A 19110-nucleotide genomic window follows, 5' to 3' on the forward strand; every position below is an offset into this window, starting at 1 on the left:
TGCGCCACGCCATGCGCCACGCCAGAAAAATTACTGAAAATTCTCAATGCGAGAATTGATTGTAATTTTAATAAATAAAAACGAAAAAAATTATTATTCATAAACTTGCAGCATATGGCTTGCATCGTGATCCGTTTAACTACGACATAGTCAAGTGCACGCGTACTCGCAGGAAATTCAAAATCGATTTTCTCGAAAACAATGCCTCGAGTAAAAAAAAAGTATTCTATATTTTCCACCTATTTTTTCATGTATTATACCATCACGCCCTCCACGGTTGTACCATCGATACTGGGACACCCTGTATAAAATACTACACCAACTTCACATAGGATTTCCACGAATTTTTCCACCAATTTTCCCCCACCATCGGCAAACCTGTTCCTTTTTCTTTCATTTCAAATCTATTTAGATTTTCAAGACTCTGTGAAATATTGACGATATGTATACAGGGTGGTTGGTAACTGGCGGTACAAGCGGAAAGCGGGTGATTCTACGCGAAAAAAGAAGCCGAAAATATAGAATAACAATTTTTCCTTCGAGGCTTTGTTTTCGAGAAAATCGACTTTGAATCTTCGCTCGGTACACGTGCACTTTATCGCGTCTCGTTAGAACGGATCTCACTGTAGATCGTTGTCTCTATGGAAAAATTAAAGAAAAAAAAAATTTTTATTCTATATTTTCCACTTCTTTTTTCGCGTACAATCCCTCCCCCCCTTTCCGCTTGTACCACCACTTACCAACCACCCTGTATATCGATCGTCTACAAGCCGTTTAAGTTTTCTAGGTCATCAATGTCGTAACGAATGATCGCGTAAATGGATTTCCGACGTCTTCGACTTACCAGACTTTCTTTAGCATCTTCTGTCAACGATAGCGTTCGGATCGAAGCATTGAAAACGCTTGTTCAAACGCCAACCTCTCAAAACTTACCAAAATAACAAACAGCCTCGAGACTTTCGCGAGCTTTTCGGGATATGAAATCCTACTCGAAGAAATTCGAATGTTTCGCGACGCGATTCGCGATCGCCAAGTGCCGCGGTGAACTTGGTAGCCGTCTCGAAACTCGAAAATTATTCCAAGAAGAAATACCGATTCGCTACCGTGATACGCCGACAATTTTTTCTCCGTGTGCTTCTAACGAGGAACAGAGCAAAGAGGAGGGAAAAGAAGTCGACTCCGACGACGTTCCACGAGAACAACTCAACCTTTCAACGTACACAGGGAACGTGTAAAGCACGTATACGTCGAACGTCGGTTTCACGGTCGTGAAAACACAAGACATCTCACGGCAGATCTTTTCCCATGGCCGCGGTGCTTACCGGCTACTTCCTCAACGGGCCATACTTCCGCCGATAATGTTCGCGATCCGGGGATTACCCGGGGGTATCGAACGACGTTACGTTTTTTCTTCTTCTTCTTTCTCCGCCGTTGTATGCAAATAGGTCACGCAATTTCTCTCCCCCTTTCCATGCATCTGTGTAACGATGACCCTGATGGAGCTATTATGCGAATAAATCGCGGCCTACCAATTTCAAAAGGATATAAACGCAATTCACAGAGAAACGATTCGCAGACGGCTATTATTATCCGCAGCTTTTGTAAGCGTTTGTGGAGCAACATTTGCATGCGAGATTTTATTGCGGCATCGAAACAATGTGAAATAGCTAACGGGTTAATAGTATTCCTCGGTCGATAAGCAAATATCGGTCTTAGAGTGGCGAAAGGATGCACCAACGAATCGCATTGTCTCGATCAAACGATTTCGCCCGACTTTTCGATATCTTTCCATCGATGTACGCGCCAGCCTTTCAACGAGAAAGTTCCTCTATTCCTAATCGTAATTCCTTCGAATATTTAATAAAGATATCAGATATGCAGGAAACAGACTCGAACGAATTTCTTCCTAATATAGAAATTACCGAAATACGTCGGTCACGACGGCAAAACGCTTGAGAAAGCGGTGATCTTCTCTGCGAGCTCTCCTCTCCTCTCCCTTGCTTTTTCTCTCTCTCTCTGTTGGTTACATAACCGATAAAAAGTTTAAATAAGATCACGTGAACGAAAACACTGGCCAATGTGCGAACAGGTATCACGCGCTCCTTTTCGTTTCTTCTGGTCAGATCCGAAATTTATGTACGAACGGGTATCAGGCGATTCTTTATGAGAAAATAAGAAGAAAGTATAGAATAAAATTTGTTCGCATGACGCTTGGTTTTTTGAGAAATTTAAATTTGGAAATTTGTCGAGAATGCAAAAAAATAATCGATAGGACGTTTTTCCATGTGTGAAAATAAGTAAAAAATATAGGATAAAATTTGTTCAGGAGACGCTCTGTTTCCGGGAAAAATACATTTCGGAATTTATCACACGCGTGAGGCAATTCTTAACTAAAAAACACGTTCAGACTCTAATTTTTTTTACCCACATTTTTTACTCGTTCTTGCCTGCTTTCGATTCAAGTTCAAGAATACTCGACAGAGACTCTTTACGATGAAATTGTACCAACAGTAACATCGTAGATATTGTATTAATAGGCCAATTATTTATCTCGATACTAATCTTAGCAGGTGCGGTCAAATGACCAATTTGAAAATTTAATTTAAATTTGTACGCTCATCGTTATGTCTTTTGCTCGTCTAATTTTATGTAAATTCTTATATTATCTGATTAATCGATTTTTGTTGATATAAGAATTTACTCATGACCAGTGTCAAAATTTAATTTAAATTTGTACGCTCATCGTTATGTCTTTTGTTCGCCTAACTTTATGTAAATTCCTATTATTATCTGATTACTCGATTTCTCGATTTTTGTTAATATAAGAATCTACATAAAGTTAGACGAACAAAATGAAACTTTGAAACCGGTTATTTGATCAGGCTTGATAATGATAGTCTTAAATGTTAATTTCTACTACGAGCAGACCCATCTTTTTTGTCCTACCTAACACTTTCAAGCGTCATTTACTTTCTGCCTTGCTTACGTTACTTTCTTACCATCAAGCTAACTGTTCTTCCAATTGTAACTAACGATATATACCGAAGGTTGTACAGTCTGTATAAATAAATTAATTAATTAACACGTTGAATGCCATGGGGGTCACCGGTGACTGGCTCACCAAGATTGGTACAAACAAATACATAATTTGAAGAAATGTCAATAGTTATAAATTTCTATTACCAGCAACTAAGGGAATTAACAGTAAAGTAAGAAATGGCAAATCTTGCAACAGTTCTTTAGGATTATTGCGGGTCCAAATAAATATGAATGAATTATGGTTTATGAAAGGTCCCGGGACGTAACCACATAGAAAAGGACATAACGTATCTCTTGCAGGTAATATTTCAACATTATATGTATCGCATAATAAAACATTCGTCGTGGTCTTCACGGCCGAACTTTGTCAAACTGATCTGTTAATAAATAAATATATAAATAAATAAAATTTTCCGACTCGGTTTTCTCAAAAACATAGCATCATACGAAAAGATATTATTCCGTGTTCTTTTGTTATCTTTCTATGAGGAATTACCTGCTACCAACTTGTGCATAATTAATGCACATTGTACGCTTTGTTGTCTCGATTTTTGGTACGTCACAGCAGAAGGATCGGTTAGTACGGCTCAATGAGCTGCTGACAAAGACACCCTAAACCCAGGTATCGGAATTTTTGGCCTTGGAAATTATCGTTGGAATTTTTCCATTTCCTCTAGCGATGGGATCCCCTTCGTGATTGTATATGGAAAAACGTGAGGAGAATATTTTCTGTGGAAAAGGGCAACGTCAGATGACACTGGAAGAAGTAACAATTTTCTCGTCAACCGAGGAACCAACAGTTTTACTCAAACTCGAGTTCATGGAAATGATTCGTATGCGGGTCTCAATTACGAATCATTGGAGAAGCTTCACCGAGAAGCAACTGATACGAGTGCCAGCAGCTTGTTTCGCTATACAAAGCTACTGTTATTGGGCCACGAAGGTATTTGAAACGTGAACATTTACTATAGAAAATTCGTCCACATTGTATAAAACATTCGAAATATTTATTAGACTATAACAAGTAGACTGCGAATGTCTATGCAATCTTTAATTTTTATGAAAATAAATACAGAGAGAGAATATAAATAAAAAATGTCTTGCTTCGTCTGTTAAATATTACAAAGAGTACCGCGTTTCTTTTTAATTTTAATTTATATATTATATGAATTCTGTAGATTTTTTCAATGTTAAAAACAACTATCACGGTATTGGTTAAAATTTGAAATTCAATCTGAAAATGTACACAGCAACTACGAGATACTTATTGCAAATATATATTCAGTGAAAAGCGAGTATACGGTACGAATAACCACCTTAAACATGTAACGAGTATTAAGATATGTCTCCGGCAAATATTCAAGTAAATAATACGCTGTTTAAACAGTTTTACGACCCATACAATATATATACTTGCAGTAAATATCTTACAGATTCCATGTACATTTTCAAATTTGTTTCAAACTTTACAATCATGATAGTCAACATATCGATGAAAAGCGTATAATCCTAAAATATTTTATTTGTTTACTTTCCCCCAATATTTTCTGAAGCCTGTTTATGTGCAAAGATCGTCGCTTCGCCGAAGACAAAGAAAAACGTCGCAAACAAATCATTAAGCGACTCGTACGAAAACATTTAAAAGACGCACAAACGAACTACAAATGACACGAGACGGTGAAGAGCGTCGACGTTACCGGTGACATAATTTTCATGGTTTGAAAATAAATTGCGAAGGACAGGCATCCGCGTGAAAACAAGCTCCGTATCGAGTGGAACAACGTGAAAGTCTTCTAGCCGTAAGAGGCGTACGATGCTGATTGTGCCGATCTAGCCACGTGTTTTCTGATACGATTTTCGCGCTATAAGGTTGAAACGATCGAGAGCACAGCTAGCTTCTTTTTCCTCTTGGCTCCAGAGATTACCCAACGAGGTCAATCAGACTGGTAAAAAAAGAGTAACGCGTGGAACTTCATAGCGAGACGAGAAGATGAACCGCTTCCGCCTGAGCAACATAATCTTCGCTTTCCTTATCTATTCGGAAGAAATACTTTACCTTGCGAGTAGCGCGTCACTCGCTGCTCTTCGACGCGATACCTCTCCCAAACGAGATACTCGAATTATTCCCATTTTGTCATTTTTCTGCCCTACGTTAATACTACTTTACAATACCGTAATTATACAACTTATCTTCCATAACAAAGAGCGGTAATGTAAACGATGAGTCATCGAGCAATTACAAAGATTTACCTCCTCCATCGTACAGCGTCCCACTCCTTAGGAGCAACGTAACTAATCCTTTTTCTCTGTTTGTCGAAACTCGACGTGTCTAACAACGAAAAAAGAAAAATGGAAGACAGAAGAAAAAGAAGAAGACACTCTGTCTGTTTTTCTCCAGTGTACACTACCGTGCATAATAAACTAGACGCTCGGTCTAGTCCAATCAAAACATTGGTATTTTCACAATATTTTCAACGCTATGATAGAATTATTTCTCTACCGCCGATTCTTTACTTCTTGGCATGCCATATGTTCTGGCTAAATCGCAACTGAAACAAGGAATCCATCGAGTTACATTTATATCTCTAATGAATAATCGACGCTTGATAAAATCTGTAGAAGCTTTTAAAACGTGCTTGAAAATACATATCCATCGTTCTAAGATCTCAACATTGAACAGACACGACGCTTAAGGTCGCTTAACTTGGAACAATTTTCATCTACCTTCGATGATTGCTTTCTTACTTATGCTAATCAACAACAGCTATTATCTGTAACAATATCCTCTACCTGTACATGATTGCCTGAAATAATATCAGAAGCGAGAATTAGATTGACGAGCTTTACTTCAAATATATTTTATATAATTCCAATAGTCTGAACATGTGTAAATGCTTATGCACGGTAGTGTATCCTGGCGGGATGCTAAATAACGCGCAGATTAGTAGAGTGCATCCGACGAATTTGCTTGATATTAAAAGGATGGTGGGGCGTATCCGCGAGCGCATAGGCAGAGAGAGAAAGAGAGAGTCGGCAGTCTGCATCTTGCGATGGACCAACCGTACAGATATACGTATAGCCGTGCTCTCCTCTCCTACCAGCGCTTTTCGCCCAGTATCGATCTGATATCCCTGCCGCCGCGCCGCGCCGGCCGACCAGTGTTTGCAAAAGAGCTATGAACGTGTCTGCACTCACGGACGCCGTGTGCGCGTGCACGCTCACTAACGCACGACAAAGCTGTCGTTAGTGGTGGTGCGCCTCGGTTCTTGCCTGCCGCAAGACAGTTTGAAAATGCACCGAGCCACTACACAGCCTTCCTTCTTGATTCCTGATACACAGCTTTTTATCCCTGTCAACCGATCGATCGATCTTCATTACTCGTCAAATATTTTCTACAAACCAAATATTTCATGAATACGATTTAACGCTTCGATTATTCTGCGCGGTAATTCTCTAACGGAACAGCGTACCCTCTCTCTTATCCTATGGCAAGAAACTTATCGCTATCTTTGTGCGCGTGTATCAGTTGGAAATAGACTGAGAAATAGCTTGCGAGAGTTGCAATTGATGGGATCAGAAACACCTCGTATCGCTTCGGGTCTGTGTACGTAGCAAACAATTTCAAATCAGCTACGAGTCGAAGTTTCAGTCTCGACAAGGTTTGAAACGAAAGAATGCCAATGGAAAAGGTTTCCTGATGATTGGGACAAAAATTTGTAAAACAATAGGCTTATTGGTTATGCGTGTTATTTATCGAGTAATGAAAATCCTATTTAAAATCAATGTAGTATTCTATATAATAATAAGTAGTAAAAGTGAAATAAGTTAGTAATTAAATAATAAGAATAATGTTTTTATGCGACAAGATTCTATACATTCTATACAAGAACTGATACATTCGTAATGTGTAAGCTACAAAGATGAGAAAGGTAAACACGTGTATTTATGATACTGTGTGAATAAAAATAGTCGGAAAAAGATATGGCGTATGTACTCATGAAACTTCGCAATCCTGTCGAAACTCTGAAAACTTTCAGCAATTTTAAATAAATAAATAATAAAAAAATAAATGTATATGTTATATTTTTATAGGTATATTAATAAATTTCTAATATTCTAATATTGACAGTCTTGAAAAACGTCGAATCGTTTTGAAATTGAGACTCAAATGCCCATCACTAACTGGAAAATTAATTTCGTAGTAGGTACTCGATACGATATTGCACATGGACGACGAAAAGAGAGGGAGAAAGACACACAGATGGAACGCGGGAACCTCACGTACACGTGGACGTGTGCCAATGGCAAATTGGCGCGAAAAAAATCTCGCTCGGCTTATCGTTACGGGCTCTATTTCATTCGTAATCTTCGTATATCCTCGACCACTTAGAAACAGTTTTGATGCATGGAAGATAAAACGGTAACAATTCAAAAATGCGTCGGTTATTTTTTCACCTTCGATAAAAACTTTAAGCATGAAATAAATTCGACCGAAGTGCTCCTTCTATTCGAATCATTTTGCTTTCACCAAGAGAACCGATTCAGTTTCTTGAAAGATTTCGCGTGTTGCTACGAATGGCACGCAATCTGCATTCGGCAAAGCGAATTTCCCCGAACATACGTAAGCTACAAGTTGTTGCGTGTTGTAGTACGGGAGCGCAAAATCGATTCTTGATCTCGATTAGATTTAACCGTAACAAACCAGACGGAGCCACCATGAAAATGAAAACATGTGCGAACGAATAAACACTCTTCAATTTGATAGTATTTTCTACTGTTTACTAAAACGTGTGAAGCAAAATTCATCGCGTTATCGTTGTTTCGAAAAATTACGTTACGGGAGAGTTCTGCTTGATAACCGTAGGAGAAGCGAGGTTATAAGCATCGCATGAAACAGTAATTTTTTTTACGGTTATCTTTTCACATCTTTTAAAACAACTTTCTAACGCGTCCTAGAGGCACTCTCTCAGTTTCGTTTCTAAACAATGGTGCGAATCAAATGTTCATCTCCAACGATCCTTCGGTAAATAGAAGAAAACGAGGCAAAAAATCATTGAAACGTGTAACTACAATGTTTTTAGTAACTGACGAAAACGGACTCCCATTTATTTATGACGTATCTAATTTCGAGCTTGTAAAAATGCTTGTTTCGCTACATATATTAGAAAATAAAATAATAAATTAAAATAAGTGAATCGATATTAAGCGTAATTGTACTTTTGGAAAAATAATAATAAATAATAAATAAAGGAAAAATAAAAAAAGAAAGGAAAGGGCATGAAAACGGGCAGCACACGGTCATGGCATCGATTCAATTGCCAAGAAACAACTTTCTTTAGCGTAATGCAGAAGAAAAAATATTAAATGAAAAAAAAATGTATTGACGAAGGAACTCTTCTCAGTGACAAATAATAATAACTCGTGAACACGAAACATGGCGAGGTAAATTTCGGTCGAGCCTGTAGGATATTTCCTGCGGTGGGCATATGGCGAGGGGTAGAGTTCCGAGAAGGTTCCCACGGTCAATAGCTTTCGTGGCGGTGAGGCTTGAAAGTGCTCGAGGGGCCCTCCCTACTACTCGTTATTCGCAATATTTTCAAAAAATCTCCTTTTCTGAGACCGCGATTCGACAAAAACCAATAAATCTTCTACGAATGATACTATACCGTTACGAATATTTACTAACATTATAATTAATTCATTATACATTCTTAATAACATCGTGTAAATCTTTTTTGCTTTAAAATCAATAAATTATTTCCCATAGATCCTTCTAATCCCAATTGAAAACGAGGGCTTTTAATTGCTACTCCTGTTATTGATTACTTGCCGCCAAGTCGAGGGAAACTTTCGGCTAGCTTCGTTAATTATTTTAAGCGTAGACTGCAACCAACGTTAATAAAAAAAAAATAACTTCGTTATAATAAGCTTTTTAACCACGAATCAATAAGTCTCGATAAACACTGTGTAAATCGCTTAATTTGTTAATCTTTCGCCATCTTTGATGGTAATTCTTTTTTGATGACACATACGTAAAACGACATTGTGCAACATGCAAACGTCGATTAAAGCAGTAAGCGGTATAAGATTTTAATTTGATGTGCAAGTAGAAATCCATAATTTATGTGGACACGAATATCGTAAATTACTTACAAATTAATTCTTTTCGCTAAAAATGATTTATCAAAAAGAAGAAAATACTAGTACGAAAATAATTTTTGTGCACAATAATTATTCCCTCTCTCGTCGCTGACGAACACGACCCCGAATCAAAATGACGATTCGTCGTACGAGTGCAAACGTGACATTGCACGGAGTGCATTGAGCGGCAAAACAATGGCTTTCATCACCGGAAATACATGTTATATCAGTGAGGTTTCCCGGTAATACACTCACTCTCTTCCCGCCGAAAGTTACGTCGAGGTCCATTCTGCTTACGATGAATCACTCATTCAGTTCGATTTGACACACGAGCCAGCCAACCGATTGTTTATTTTTTACGAAGCGTTGTACGCTTGATAAATAATTGCTATGGTGATGTGCTCACGGCCGCCTACGCTATCGAATCGGCGGAGCGCGGCAAATGTATGAATCTCGTGGCCGATCGTGAATTTATCGTGTCCAAGCGGTCTAAAAATACCGGCAACGCGCAGGGGCAAAAAAAGAAGAAAAAAGTATCGTCGAACCGCTCAATTACTGACAGATTAATCCGCTGCTATTAACAGTAGTGTGCAAACACGAACGTAAACATAGATGTATCGTAATACTCGATAAACTCTGTGTAGGAAGAAAGGTAGAAAAAAAAATTAGAGTTGAAAGCATCATGACTGCCCCCTTGTACCTTGACACTCGAAAGCTAGAATGGCTCGGCGGGCCGGCTAAGACGAAATATTTTTTCATAATTTTTCGTTGAGGCTTGCGTGAACGGCACGTAAATAAAGCGTAACTAGACCTACCGTGTGTTTGACAATCCTTAAAGCACGTCGTCCTCGCGGGCAAGCACCACTTTCACACATATATTTACAAGAGAATTATGCGATTTTTGGCAGCGACCATGTATAAACGGACACCGACACAAGACCCCCTTTACGGAACTGAAGTAACGTTGACGGGAGGCTCGTGAACAAAGACCACGCACGATTTCAAATCTCGTCCTGACGATTGGCCGGCCGCAGTCACGTGGCTTTGCCGCCCTCTCCTTATTGGCTGTTCACTACGGGTTGCGAGGACATTTTAAACGATGTACTTATGCACATGGCTGACAAAGGGATACGCACCAGGGAATTTTCTTTTCTATTTTTTTTTACAGAAATATTATCTCTATTAAATGTAATAATTTTTTACTAATAATTATTCGTTAAATCGACAATCAATCAATAGACACTGCAGTATCCGCGTTAAGAATGGCAACAATTGTACGACTTCTCCCTTACCTTCCCCACTTCAAAATGGCCGAATCCAAACAATGCACAGAAAATCATTCACTCTCGTTATATTTCGATATGTTTTAATTTCATGTGCGACTTAAAAAAATCTTAATATTTTTTATCATTCCTTAAATGTAAAATATTTTACAATTTATGCTGGAAACGCGAAAATCATTCGTGACAGTAAATCGAAAACATTGGACGAGTCCATCGTTCTAATTGGGAGGGGAGCGCGGCAGTCCCGTCAAGAATGAACCATAGCAATAATGGCGGGAATATACACACACGCATACATATTTATCGACTTTATGTGGAAAAACATAAGTCAACGTTACCCTGTGAAACAGATTTGTACGCACTGTATCGAATTAAATATAATACTAACGTATATCAATATGATTAATTTGTTGCAGAATTTTGGGCAAAATATTAATTCTTTAGCCCATCGAGATCAATAGCTTTGTTATATCTACTTTTTTTAAATAAATACATATATTTAAGAGTCGTTAATGATCCCGCAGTCAATGCGATATAAAGCACAGAAGAAAAAGAAGAAATATATTTGTTGTATTGTGCATAAAAATATATAATTACCATAGACATAGTTTTTGTCATGGTTTATATAAAATATATTTAATTACTTAAACATTTGTGTATATATGTGCATTATGTATACATAATATATGTATATAAAATTTTTTTCAGCAATTCTACGCTTTGCAGATAATAAGGAACATTAAATTCTATGGTCTCAAATGCTGCTACGTACAATTATACAGTCAAAAATAAAACATATTCGTTGTTTTAGTAAGGTACTTGATCTTTTACAACATAACTTGTACTTAAAAAAATAGTATCGATTGTTTTCGTACACTGAATAACATATTCTGATTTCAGTTAGTTCACTAGAGAGATTGATAAATGCATTTCCCAATACCTGATTCAGAATGATTTGACTGTTGTGTTTTGTTCCTCTCGATGAGACCTTCTTTTTGTTACTCTTCAACGACGCACTTCGTTCCTAAATCATTTGTTCATTTTTCTACATTCTCTCAGTCTTGTTCCAAGTTATTCCTTAATCATCGAGACCAAATGCGTGTAAATACATTTACTTCCACTAGACAGTTATGGCTTTCTATAAATCTTTCAATTAATAACAACTTGATAATAATAAAAACATATTTGTGTAACAAATATAAATATTTGAAACATATATAACTTTCTAAATCTTTATGAATTATTGCACTATGTTTCGTTCGTTCAGGAACGTTAGTAAACTTCTGCACTTCTTCCTAACTCCTATTATTAATCTTAATTTTTGACTTTGGTATTTGAAATAAAGGTACACAATTTTAAAAAGCGTGTGATGTTAGAGACTTAATATCATCTGGTTAGATATTTGCTACTGCTGGTATTATTTTCATATATATATCAATGCCCTTTAAGAATATATCTTTGTTAAGATATTCATCGTGATCGTGAAGAAGTATTTTCGTTTTATTCATGGGTGAAAAACCAATGGAAGGTATTCCAACCTGAAGTAGAAAACGGACTTTTAAAACGCATCATCGTATCGTTTACCGTTTTATACCAAGAAAAAGTTAATAGAAGGGATATTTACCTGTCTTATATAGCGACTGTCTGTTCCGCCTGGAAAGATTCCTATTTGCAACTTTATTTTAAGATCGTCACAAGCTTTTTTAAAAGCGATCCAGAAGGGATTAGAATCGTCTATCTTTGTGTTCTCGATCTTGGGATCTTTTTGTTCGAACGAATACGTAACATCGGCACCAGCTTCCTCACACCATCTTTTGATCATAGCTTCGAACTCGGTGTGATCGACGGAAGGCTCAATTCGAATATCAAAAATTGCCGTCAACGAAGTAGGTACTACGTTTGTTTGCACGCCACCCTGAAACAAATTATATTTTTCCATTATTAGTACAACACGGAATATTCTACTTCGTTGTTTTTAAACATCAAAATTTAAAAAACTGACTCACTGTGTAATATTTTCCTAAACGCGCAGACATGTAATATTTAAAACACAAATTAATTTTGCTTCTTCAAAATATAAGATAAAAGCATGAATAAATAAAATTATAATGTGAATGATAAAATATAAGCTAAGCAATAAATCCCCCAAAACTATATACCTTCAGTTGCGTTAAGTTTATGGTTGTAACATCGCCAAGCCGTACTTTTGAATCTTTCAATTTTTCTTTCTCTTGAACTCTGTAGTCCATAAAACGATCAATTATAATTCTTATTTTTTCACCAGCTGTATTATCATGTAAAATGGATCCATGACCAGGAGTACCCTTACATTCTACTTCGACATGCCAAATTGCTCTTTCACCATAAAACATATAAAAATATTCTTCGGGCGAAGCTACACCTTCATCCAGAGAGAAACCAATATTTAACTCTTTGAAGTCCTTGGTACGTACAAAATCTTTCATGCCAAGATCTCCTCCTATTTCTTCATCAGGTACAAAGGAGATATGGATAGTTCTCTTAAAATGTTGTTTAGCAAGTTTTAAACGACGAATTGCTTCTAAATATTGAATTCCAACACATTTCATGTCCTGGCTACCACGAGCATAAATGTTTCCTTTTTCATCCATATGAGCACTAAAAGGTGCATAGGTCCATTTATCCTGAAAAGTTTTATTTGTTAATTATATTTATTCATTTAGGTTTTTTCTTTAATATTAATTTCTCAGGTCTGGTATTAGTTCACTGTACCGGCATATGTTCCCTCAAGGTTGATGCACTGATGTTTACAACTTTTTCAATACGTTACTCATATCATATAAATATGTTTTTCATACCATAAGATAGACCAAAAACCACTTTGTGGTAGTGAAAGGTTTGGTAACGTAAATACTTGTTTACTTATAAAATACCAAACAAAAGTCAATCGCTTTGCAGATCATACGAATGGAATAACAGAATTCTGAGAAATTAAAAATTTACACATTTATGTTACCATACGTACTTCAAATACAGGTACAACATCCATGTGACTATTTAGTAGAATAGCTGGTTTTGCTGGTTCTGTTCCTATCCACGTTATGACAACAATTGGTTTATTCGCCTGGACATGATATACTTTAATAGGTAAATTGAGAGATTCTGCCTGTTTCCGAAGGAATGCAACACAATCATCTGCGAAATGAAAGATTTGAATTAGTATCAATTAATTAATATCATATATCTATATTTAACACAAAGATATCAAATCATCCTATTATTTAAAACTGGAGCAAGAATTTCTGAAATTCTTTTACATATCGGTTATCTTATTTTGTTTGTAATAAACAAAATTATCTTATCTTTCACTATGATCGACATTTCTGACGAAGAGATTTACGAAGATACAAACAGTTAATTACTCTTGACGTAACTGCTTTGATAAATTATAAAACCCAATATTTACAGCGCAATCATCATTCCGACGATTCGTTATCGTCGGTAAACTGAATTAGATTGAACAGACATAAAAAACAAACAATTCAATACGAGAATTAAAAAGAATTTCTAATTACGTGTAATTTAGGTCAGTCACGAATCGTACTTGCGTAATGATCATACCCAGCCAAATTCATCCAAGCTAAATTTCAAATTTTTGTCGGAAAGTAAAACAGAAGTTCGGAGATGATTTTACAAAAGTCTAGAGGCACACCGTCAGTTGAATAAAAAGATACAGAGGTAGAAATAACATTCCACACAGGGTGGGGCATGCAATGGCTGGATAGCGTCTCCGACGCTTCGAAGTTGGGTTGGTTGGGCTAACTGGCAGATCCATCCTGTCCCCATGTGAAAACGTGCGAGCATCGTGAATTAACGCGAAGGATTTAACATGAAAATCTAGAAATTCTGTAGTACACCAGAAATGCGTAATTTGTTTAACAAGGAAATGACGGAGTCCGTATCCCGGCACACAATATGCGTGCATAATTTTTACATGACCGTACGTGCTTAAGGTACACGCGTGATGACTGAAAGAGTATTCGCGTTGTTTATCGTGGGAAATAAATCAGGAAAATACAATTAGAGATCGAATATGTAAAATTGCTTACCGTAATTGATGTTCGGTTGGACAGAAGGTATCCGCAAATATTCGCGAAAATTCTCTACAGCTGTTGCGTTCAGCTGAGCTTGCGAGGACGAAGACATTGTGCCGTCTGCTGATCGTCGCGTCGGATGCCGCTTAGTCGACTGTCATACCTAGCACTCATAGCAGACGCCTGCCGCTTGTCTCGGCCAATTGCCGGTGATTATCGCTAGTGACGTAAACAAAACTCGATCAATCGAAACGCGTGGACAGGAATGGCGGGTTCGCAAGTGTTTCTTTGAAAAAATAGATAAGATTAGAAAACGAAAATACTTTGTTTGATCAATGAGGACGTCCTTTCTGTGCGGAAAGTTTTTGAGATAAATCATCTGACAACAGTTGATGTATAATATCGTACATATGAAATTTGGACACTCGATACAATTGAATCAGAACATCGATATTTTTACTATATTTGGAATATTACGGTAGAAGAATGTTTCTTCACTATTAATTCTTTAGTTTGTGGCGTAAATGGGAACAAGTGTTTTGCTAAATTAAAATTAAATCAAGGAATATACTTGTATCAATCGGGTTTCATATTTATCTCTAATAAATAGCTGACACTTTTTAAAATCTATAGAATTTTGAAATGTAGTTGGAAACACATTTGTATTCCAATTATTTTAACATATCAACATTGTATAGATACACTTAAAGTCAATTACCTTAGGTGTTTTCGTAAAAGCAATTTTCATCCACATTTAATTATCGCTTTCTTATTTATGTCAATTAATATAAACTATCTTTTTTATCAATATCTACTAAATCGTATATAGTTATCTGAAATAAAATCAGAGATGAAAATTAGATTACAGAGCTTTATTTGATGTATGTTTGTAATAATCTGGAAGTGTCCAAATACTTATGTAACGTACATGTACAGTAGCTCACCAAAGTATTCGAATACTTCTAGAAACTTTTTACCTATATATCTTACAAAACATTTTGAAATTTCATTATTATTATAACGAGAAACGTTATTATCGTAATTATATTGGTTAAATTTAAAAAGGATCGAACTATTTATTGGAAGCATACATTACACTATATAAATCAAGCATACAATTCGCTATAAGCCAGAATATATAAGGAGACGATCTTTAACGCTATTTGTATATTTAAGACTGCTATTCATACTGTATAATAATATTTCATTAAGTTTATGTTTGCAATAGATGTCTCGTAATTTCTAAGTACATCTTCGGATTGGTTTGAAATTTTATTGTTATAAATACCATAGTCATGTTTCATGATAATGCTAATGAAATTTCCAAAAGTTCCGTGTAATGGACATGATATACTCATCAAAATTTTCTGCAATAGTAATTCTAGTTCTATATATCTCAGTATTTTTGTAAGCCACTGTACGTATACGACGGTTGATTTCATTATCAGATAACGGACCAAATGAATAAAGATGATGACCGAAAAACAAACTTTTGAATACACGTGGATACGATGGAGGATACGAGAGATCAAGGTTGATACGAATGGAAAGAGATCGTTAAGACTTGTTAATTCGTAAAATGTATTCCGATTTATTAAATTTCATGTATGCCTAAATATGAGCTCTTTACACGTTACGCCATAATATTATATTCATATAGAGGTTGATATCGGAGAGCTTGTTACATCCAATAATCGATAGTATGAATTAAATTATTATACAATGTAGAATATACTGCAACGTGGCTAATAACTAGGCACATACATGTAACAATGAATTGCAAATAAAAAAATTATGTGTTCAGGTATAATTATAGAGACGAACTTTCTCTTTTATATATATATATGTATATGTATATATATATATGTGTGTGTATATATATATATGTACATATAATAATAATAATAATAATATAATAATAATAATAATAATAATAATAATAATCATCACTACTGATCTGTTTTATTTACAACATTGAAACTATTGTACTAACGAGTTTTTTTACTAAGTTTCTTGTCTTCTCATCTCTATAACACGGCTTACTTATATCTTTATACGTAGCAACAGAACGCCTTTGTCACTTTATCAGAATGTCCATTATACAGATAGGTTAGAGCAATCAGAGAGAGAATTATACAACGAATAGAATACATTACAAAGCTGAACGTATGTGTAATCGCAAAAAGCAATTTCATTATCATTCTTCGATCTTTGTTACTTTTCCTTTCAATTGCCGTTCTCTGTTTTACGTGGATTTTTCCACTCGCCTCTTAATAGATGTTCTTCTTCTTTTTCTTTCGAAAGATCTCAAAGGAGACGTTCATACTTAAATTTATCTTACAAAAGTATGTACAAGTTTCACAATACTGCCAACCAGGTGATTGAACATAAAGCTATACACACCCTTATCTCGCATTCGCACCTGGTTAACGCAAGTAACTTACACTAGTATACATGTTTATTACAAAATATCGGCTAAAGTATAAAGGAATACCAAATGCCAAAAATATCGCTCGTTTAGCTCTCCCCATAGCCTTTTTTCTCGAACTGCAAGTATTTTTCCATGTCATTATTTTGTTTATGCTCCTTCTCTTTTGTTTTCTTTTTTTTTTTTTTTTTTAAATAAAATCTGCAGTCAAATAAACACAAGTTAGTAAGTAGTTGAAGAACTCGTACACTGTAGTTTTATATTTTTTCTATTACTAGCGAAATCCATAGAATGCATAGGGATTTCAGTAAAATTCACTCTTCTGTATTCCGTTTTTTTAATATCTTATTCCCTAGTTACAGATCTCTCTAAACTTTAATGTCGTGTTTAAAAATTTGTGTTTTAAGCATGTTACAACAGTAAAACGTGGCTTTGTCGTTTGCTAAAACCTCGCAATTTTTGTAACTACATAAATTTACCAATTGTGATCACTTTTTGACTATTCGTTTGAAACTGAATGAATACATAAAAAAGTGATAAACAGATCGATCTGTTGGCTCGTGAAAACTCTTCGAGGAACTATATGTATGTATAAGTATTAAATATATTTTTCATTTATCCGAAACGTTGTTATCGAAATCTTAAATTGTACATAACATCTCACATCTTCGTTATTAGAAAATACTTTATTTTTCTTTGTCTCTGTGCGAATAAGTAAAATTTAGTTACCTCGAAAAGTTTTCTAGGTCAGTTCTTTAAACATCAAGTATATCGATCAAAATGCTTCTCTTTCTCTAGTACTGTGTTTAATGTTTGATTCGATAATTGCTTCCTATATCCTATGATGTTTATAATTGTTGTTGCACATGGGAAAAGATCAGCGGAAAGTAAGAAATATTTATGGCCTTCAGATTCAGCAAAGTTTAAACTCTTTTCAGCTAGAAATTTTCCCTTCGATCGAGAAAAGTAATTCGTTGTGTGTATTTCTTTTGGGTAGAATGTTAACCATGAGTCTAAAATCTGCGAAATATACAAAAGCCGGACAGTTATAACTCATATTACAACGAGGAACTCCCAATAAGAAATTGTAATTAATTAACGTATTTAATATATATATATGTACACACGACAAATACGCGAGAATTCCGATATGAAATCTTTGTACAACACGCTAATCTTAAATTACACCGCTCGCTGTGTACACTGGGAGAATTGTCCTTAATCAAATGTACCATTTACATTCGTCAAATAAAAATACAGCAAAATTAATGATCACCGGACTAAAAAGGAAGAAAAGAAAATAACGAAAATAGATTTACAACACAAATAAATAAATCTTTTGAAAAACAAAAAATTAGATATCTTTTTTAGAATACGCGTATAGAACAATTAGAACAATTTACAAATTTCGCGAACGAAAAAGACGCACTCTACCTATGTATTCGTTAATTCGTTTTCTCACTTTTTCATTTACAAAAAATAGCTTACGATTCTCCTGTCATACTAATTTCTTTTTTCTTACTGCAGCTTATATTCTCTTCCTCTCTCTCTCTCTCTCTCTCTCTCTCTCTCTCTCCCTCTCTCTCTCTTTCTCTCCCACTCTTTCTCTCTTTTATACATTCTTTCTCTAAATCGCCTCTTAAAGAGCTTTGTACTTCAGAATGAATGTTCAGTTTCAGGACTTCCACGGATCATCAAATAAAAGGTTATTTGTCGCGGAGACGCCTCTCAGTATCAACTAAAAACATGTTGTACTGTCGATCGTGTTATGGAAAAACAATGAAGAGAAATTAGAAAATTTGAGCGCAAAAGAACAATTCTTAAAAGAAAAGACGTGTCAGACTCTTAGCAGGAGGTACAGAGTGACGAAATCGATACGTAGGAACATTCAGTCTAGGGCCTGTACAATTTTACCCTAAACAGGCCTGTTTCCTTCCTATAGAATCGACATTATTGTCACAATGGAATTAAAAAGCGAAAATTCCAATTGTCCGATAATAAACCTGGCACTGTACAGTGATATCATCACTTCAATTTATTATTTACTTTTCCTAAAATTCCGATCATGCCGATACTCCTTTCTTTTTGTTCTTTCTATTAAAAAAAAAAAAAAAAAAAAAAAAAAAAAAAAAAAAAAAAAAAAGAA

The 19110-nt window shown here is 35.5% G+C and overlaps 2 protein-coding genes and 1 long non-coding RNA gene across 5 annotated transcripts in view; 1 reads left to right on the top strand and 2 right to left on the bottom strand.

Annotated features, from left to right (window-relative positions):
• The window catches only part of LOC100748977 (putative uncharacterized protein DDB_G0270496), a 31762-nt gene extending 21052 nt beyond the window's left edge, over positions 1-10710 (bottom strand). Inside the window, exon 1 of the mRNA XM_003492901.4 lies at positions 9996-10710. The gene's annotated coding sequence lies outside the window, so the exon portion shown is untranslated. The remainder of the gene's footprint in view (positions 1-9995) is intronic.
• Positions 10674-11004, top strand: LOC112213639. The gene is made up of 2 exons (XR_002947531.2): positions 10674-10817; positions 10880-11004. It is a non-coding gene; the product is annotated as an uncharacterized LOC112213639 (long non-coding RNA).
• A 175-nt stretch (positions 11005-11179) lies between these two features.
• LOC100746427 (aminoacylase-1) lies at positions 11180-14712 on the bottom strand. Of its 3 annotated transcripts, none has more exons than XM_033323295.1 (6): positions 14018-14266; positions 13468-13637; positions 12623-13126; positions 12470-12496; positions 12088-12378; positions 11180-12001 (listed from the first exon to the last, which is right to left on the bottom strand). In XM_033323295.1, exons 2-6 carry the CDS (start codon positions 13489-13491, stop codon positions 11858-11860), a joined length of 990 nt encoding a protein of 329 aa, XP_033179186.1. In that variant the 5' UTR covers positions 13492-13637; positions 14018-14266; the 3' UTR covers positions 11180-11857. The 3 variants fall into 3 exon arrangements, with proteins under 3 accessions (XP_033179186.1, XP_033179185.1, XP_003492928.1); XM_033323294.1 differs by lacking the exon at positions 14018-14266 and adding an exon at positions 14552-14712 and having other exon boundaries at positions 11253-12001; XM_003492880.4 differs by lacking the exons at positions 12470-12496; positions 14018-14266 and adding an exon at positions 14552-14711 and having other exon boundaries at positions 11253-12001.
• Between the last annotated feature and the right edge of the window lie 4398 nt (positions 14713-19110).

Source organism: Bombus impatiens, unplaced genomic scaffold (genome assembly GCF_000188095.3).
Source record: "Bombus impatiens unplaced genomic scaffold, BIMP_2.2 scf_0896, whole genome shotgun sequence".
Classification (NCBI taxonomy): domain Eukaryota; kingdom Metazoa; phylum Arthropoda; class Insecta; order Hymenoptera; family Apidae; genus Bombus; species Bombus impatiens.

Coding starts and splice junctions, on each gene's coding strand:
- LOC100746427 (XM_033323294.1), bottom strand. CDS start 14,648: ATGTCTTCGTCCTCGCAAGCTCAGCTGAACGCAACAGCTGTAGAGAAT. Junction 13,127..13,467: donor ATGTTGTACCTGTATTTGAA/GTACGTATGGTA, acceptor AAAACTTTTCAG/GATAAATGGACCTATGCACC. Junction 12,497..12,622: donor TAAACTTAACGCAACTGAAG/GTATATAGTTTT, acceptor AAATATTACATG/TCTGCGCGTTTAGGAAAATA.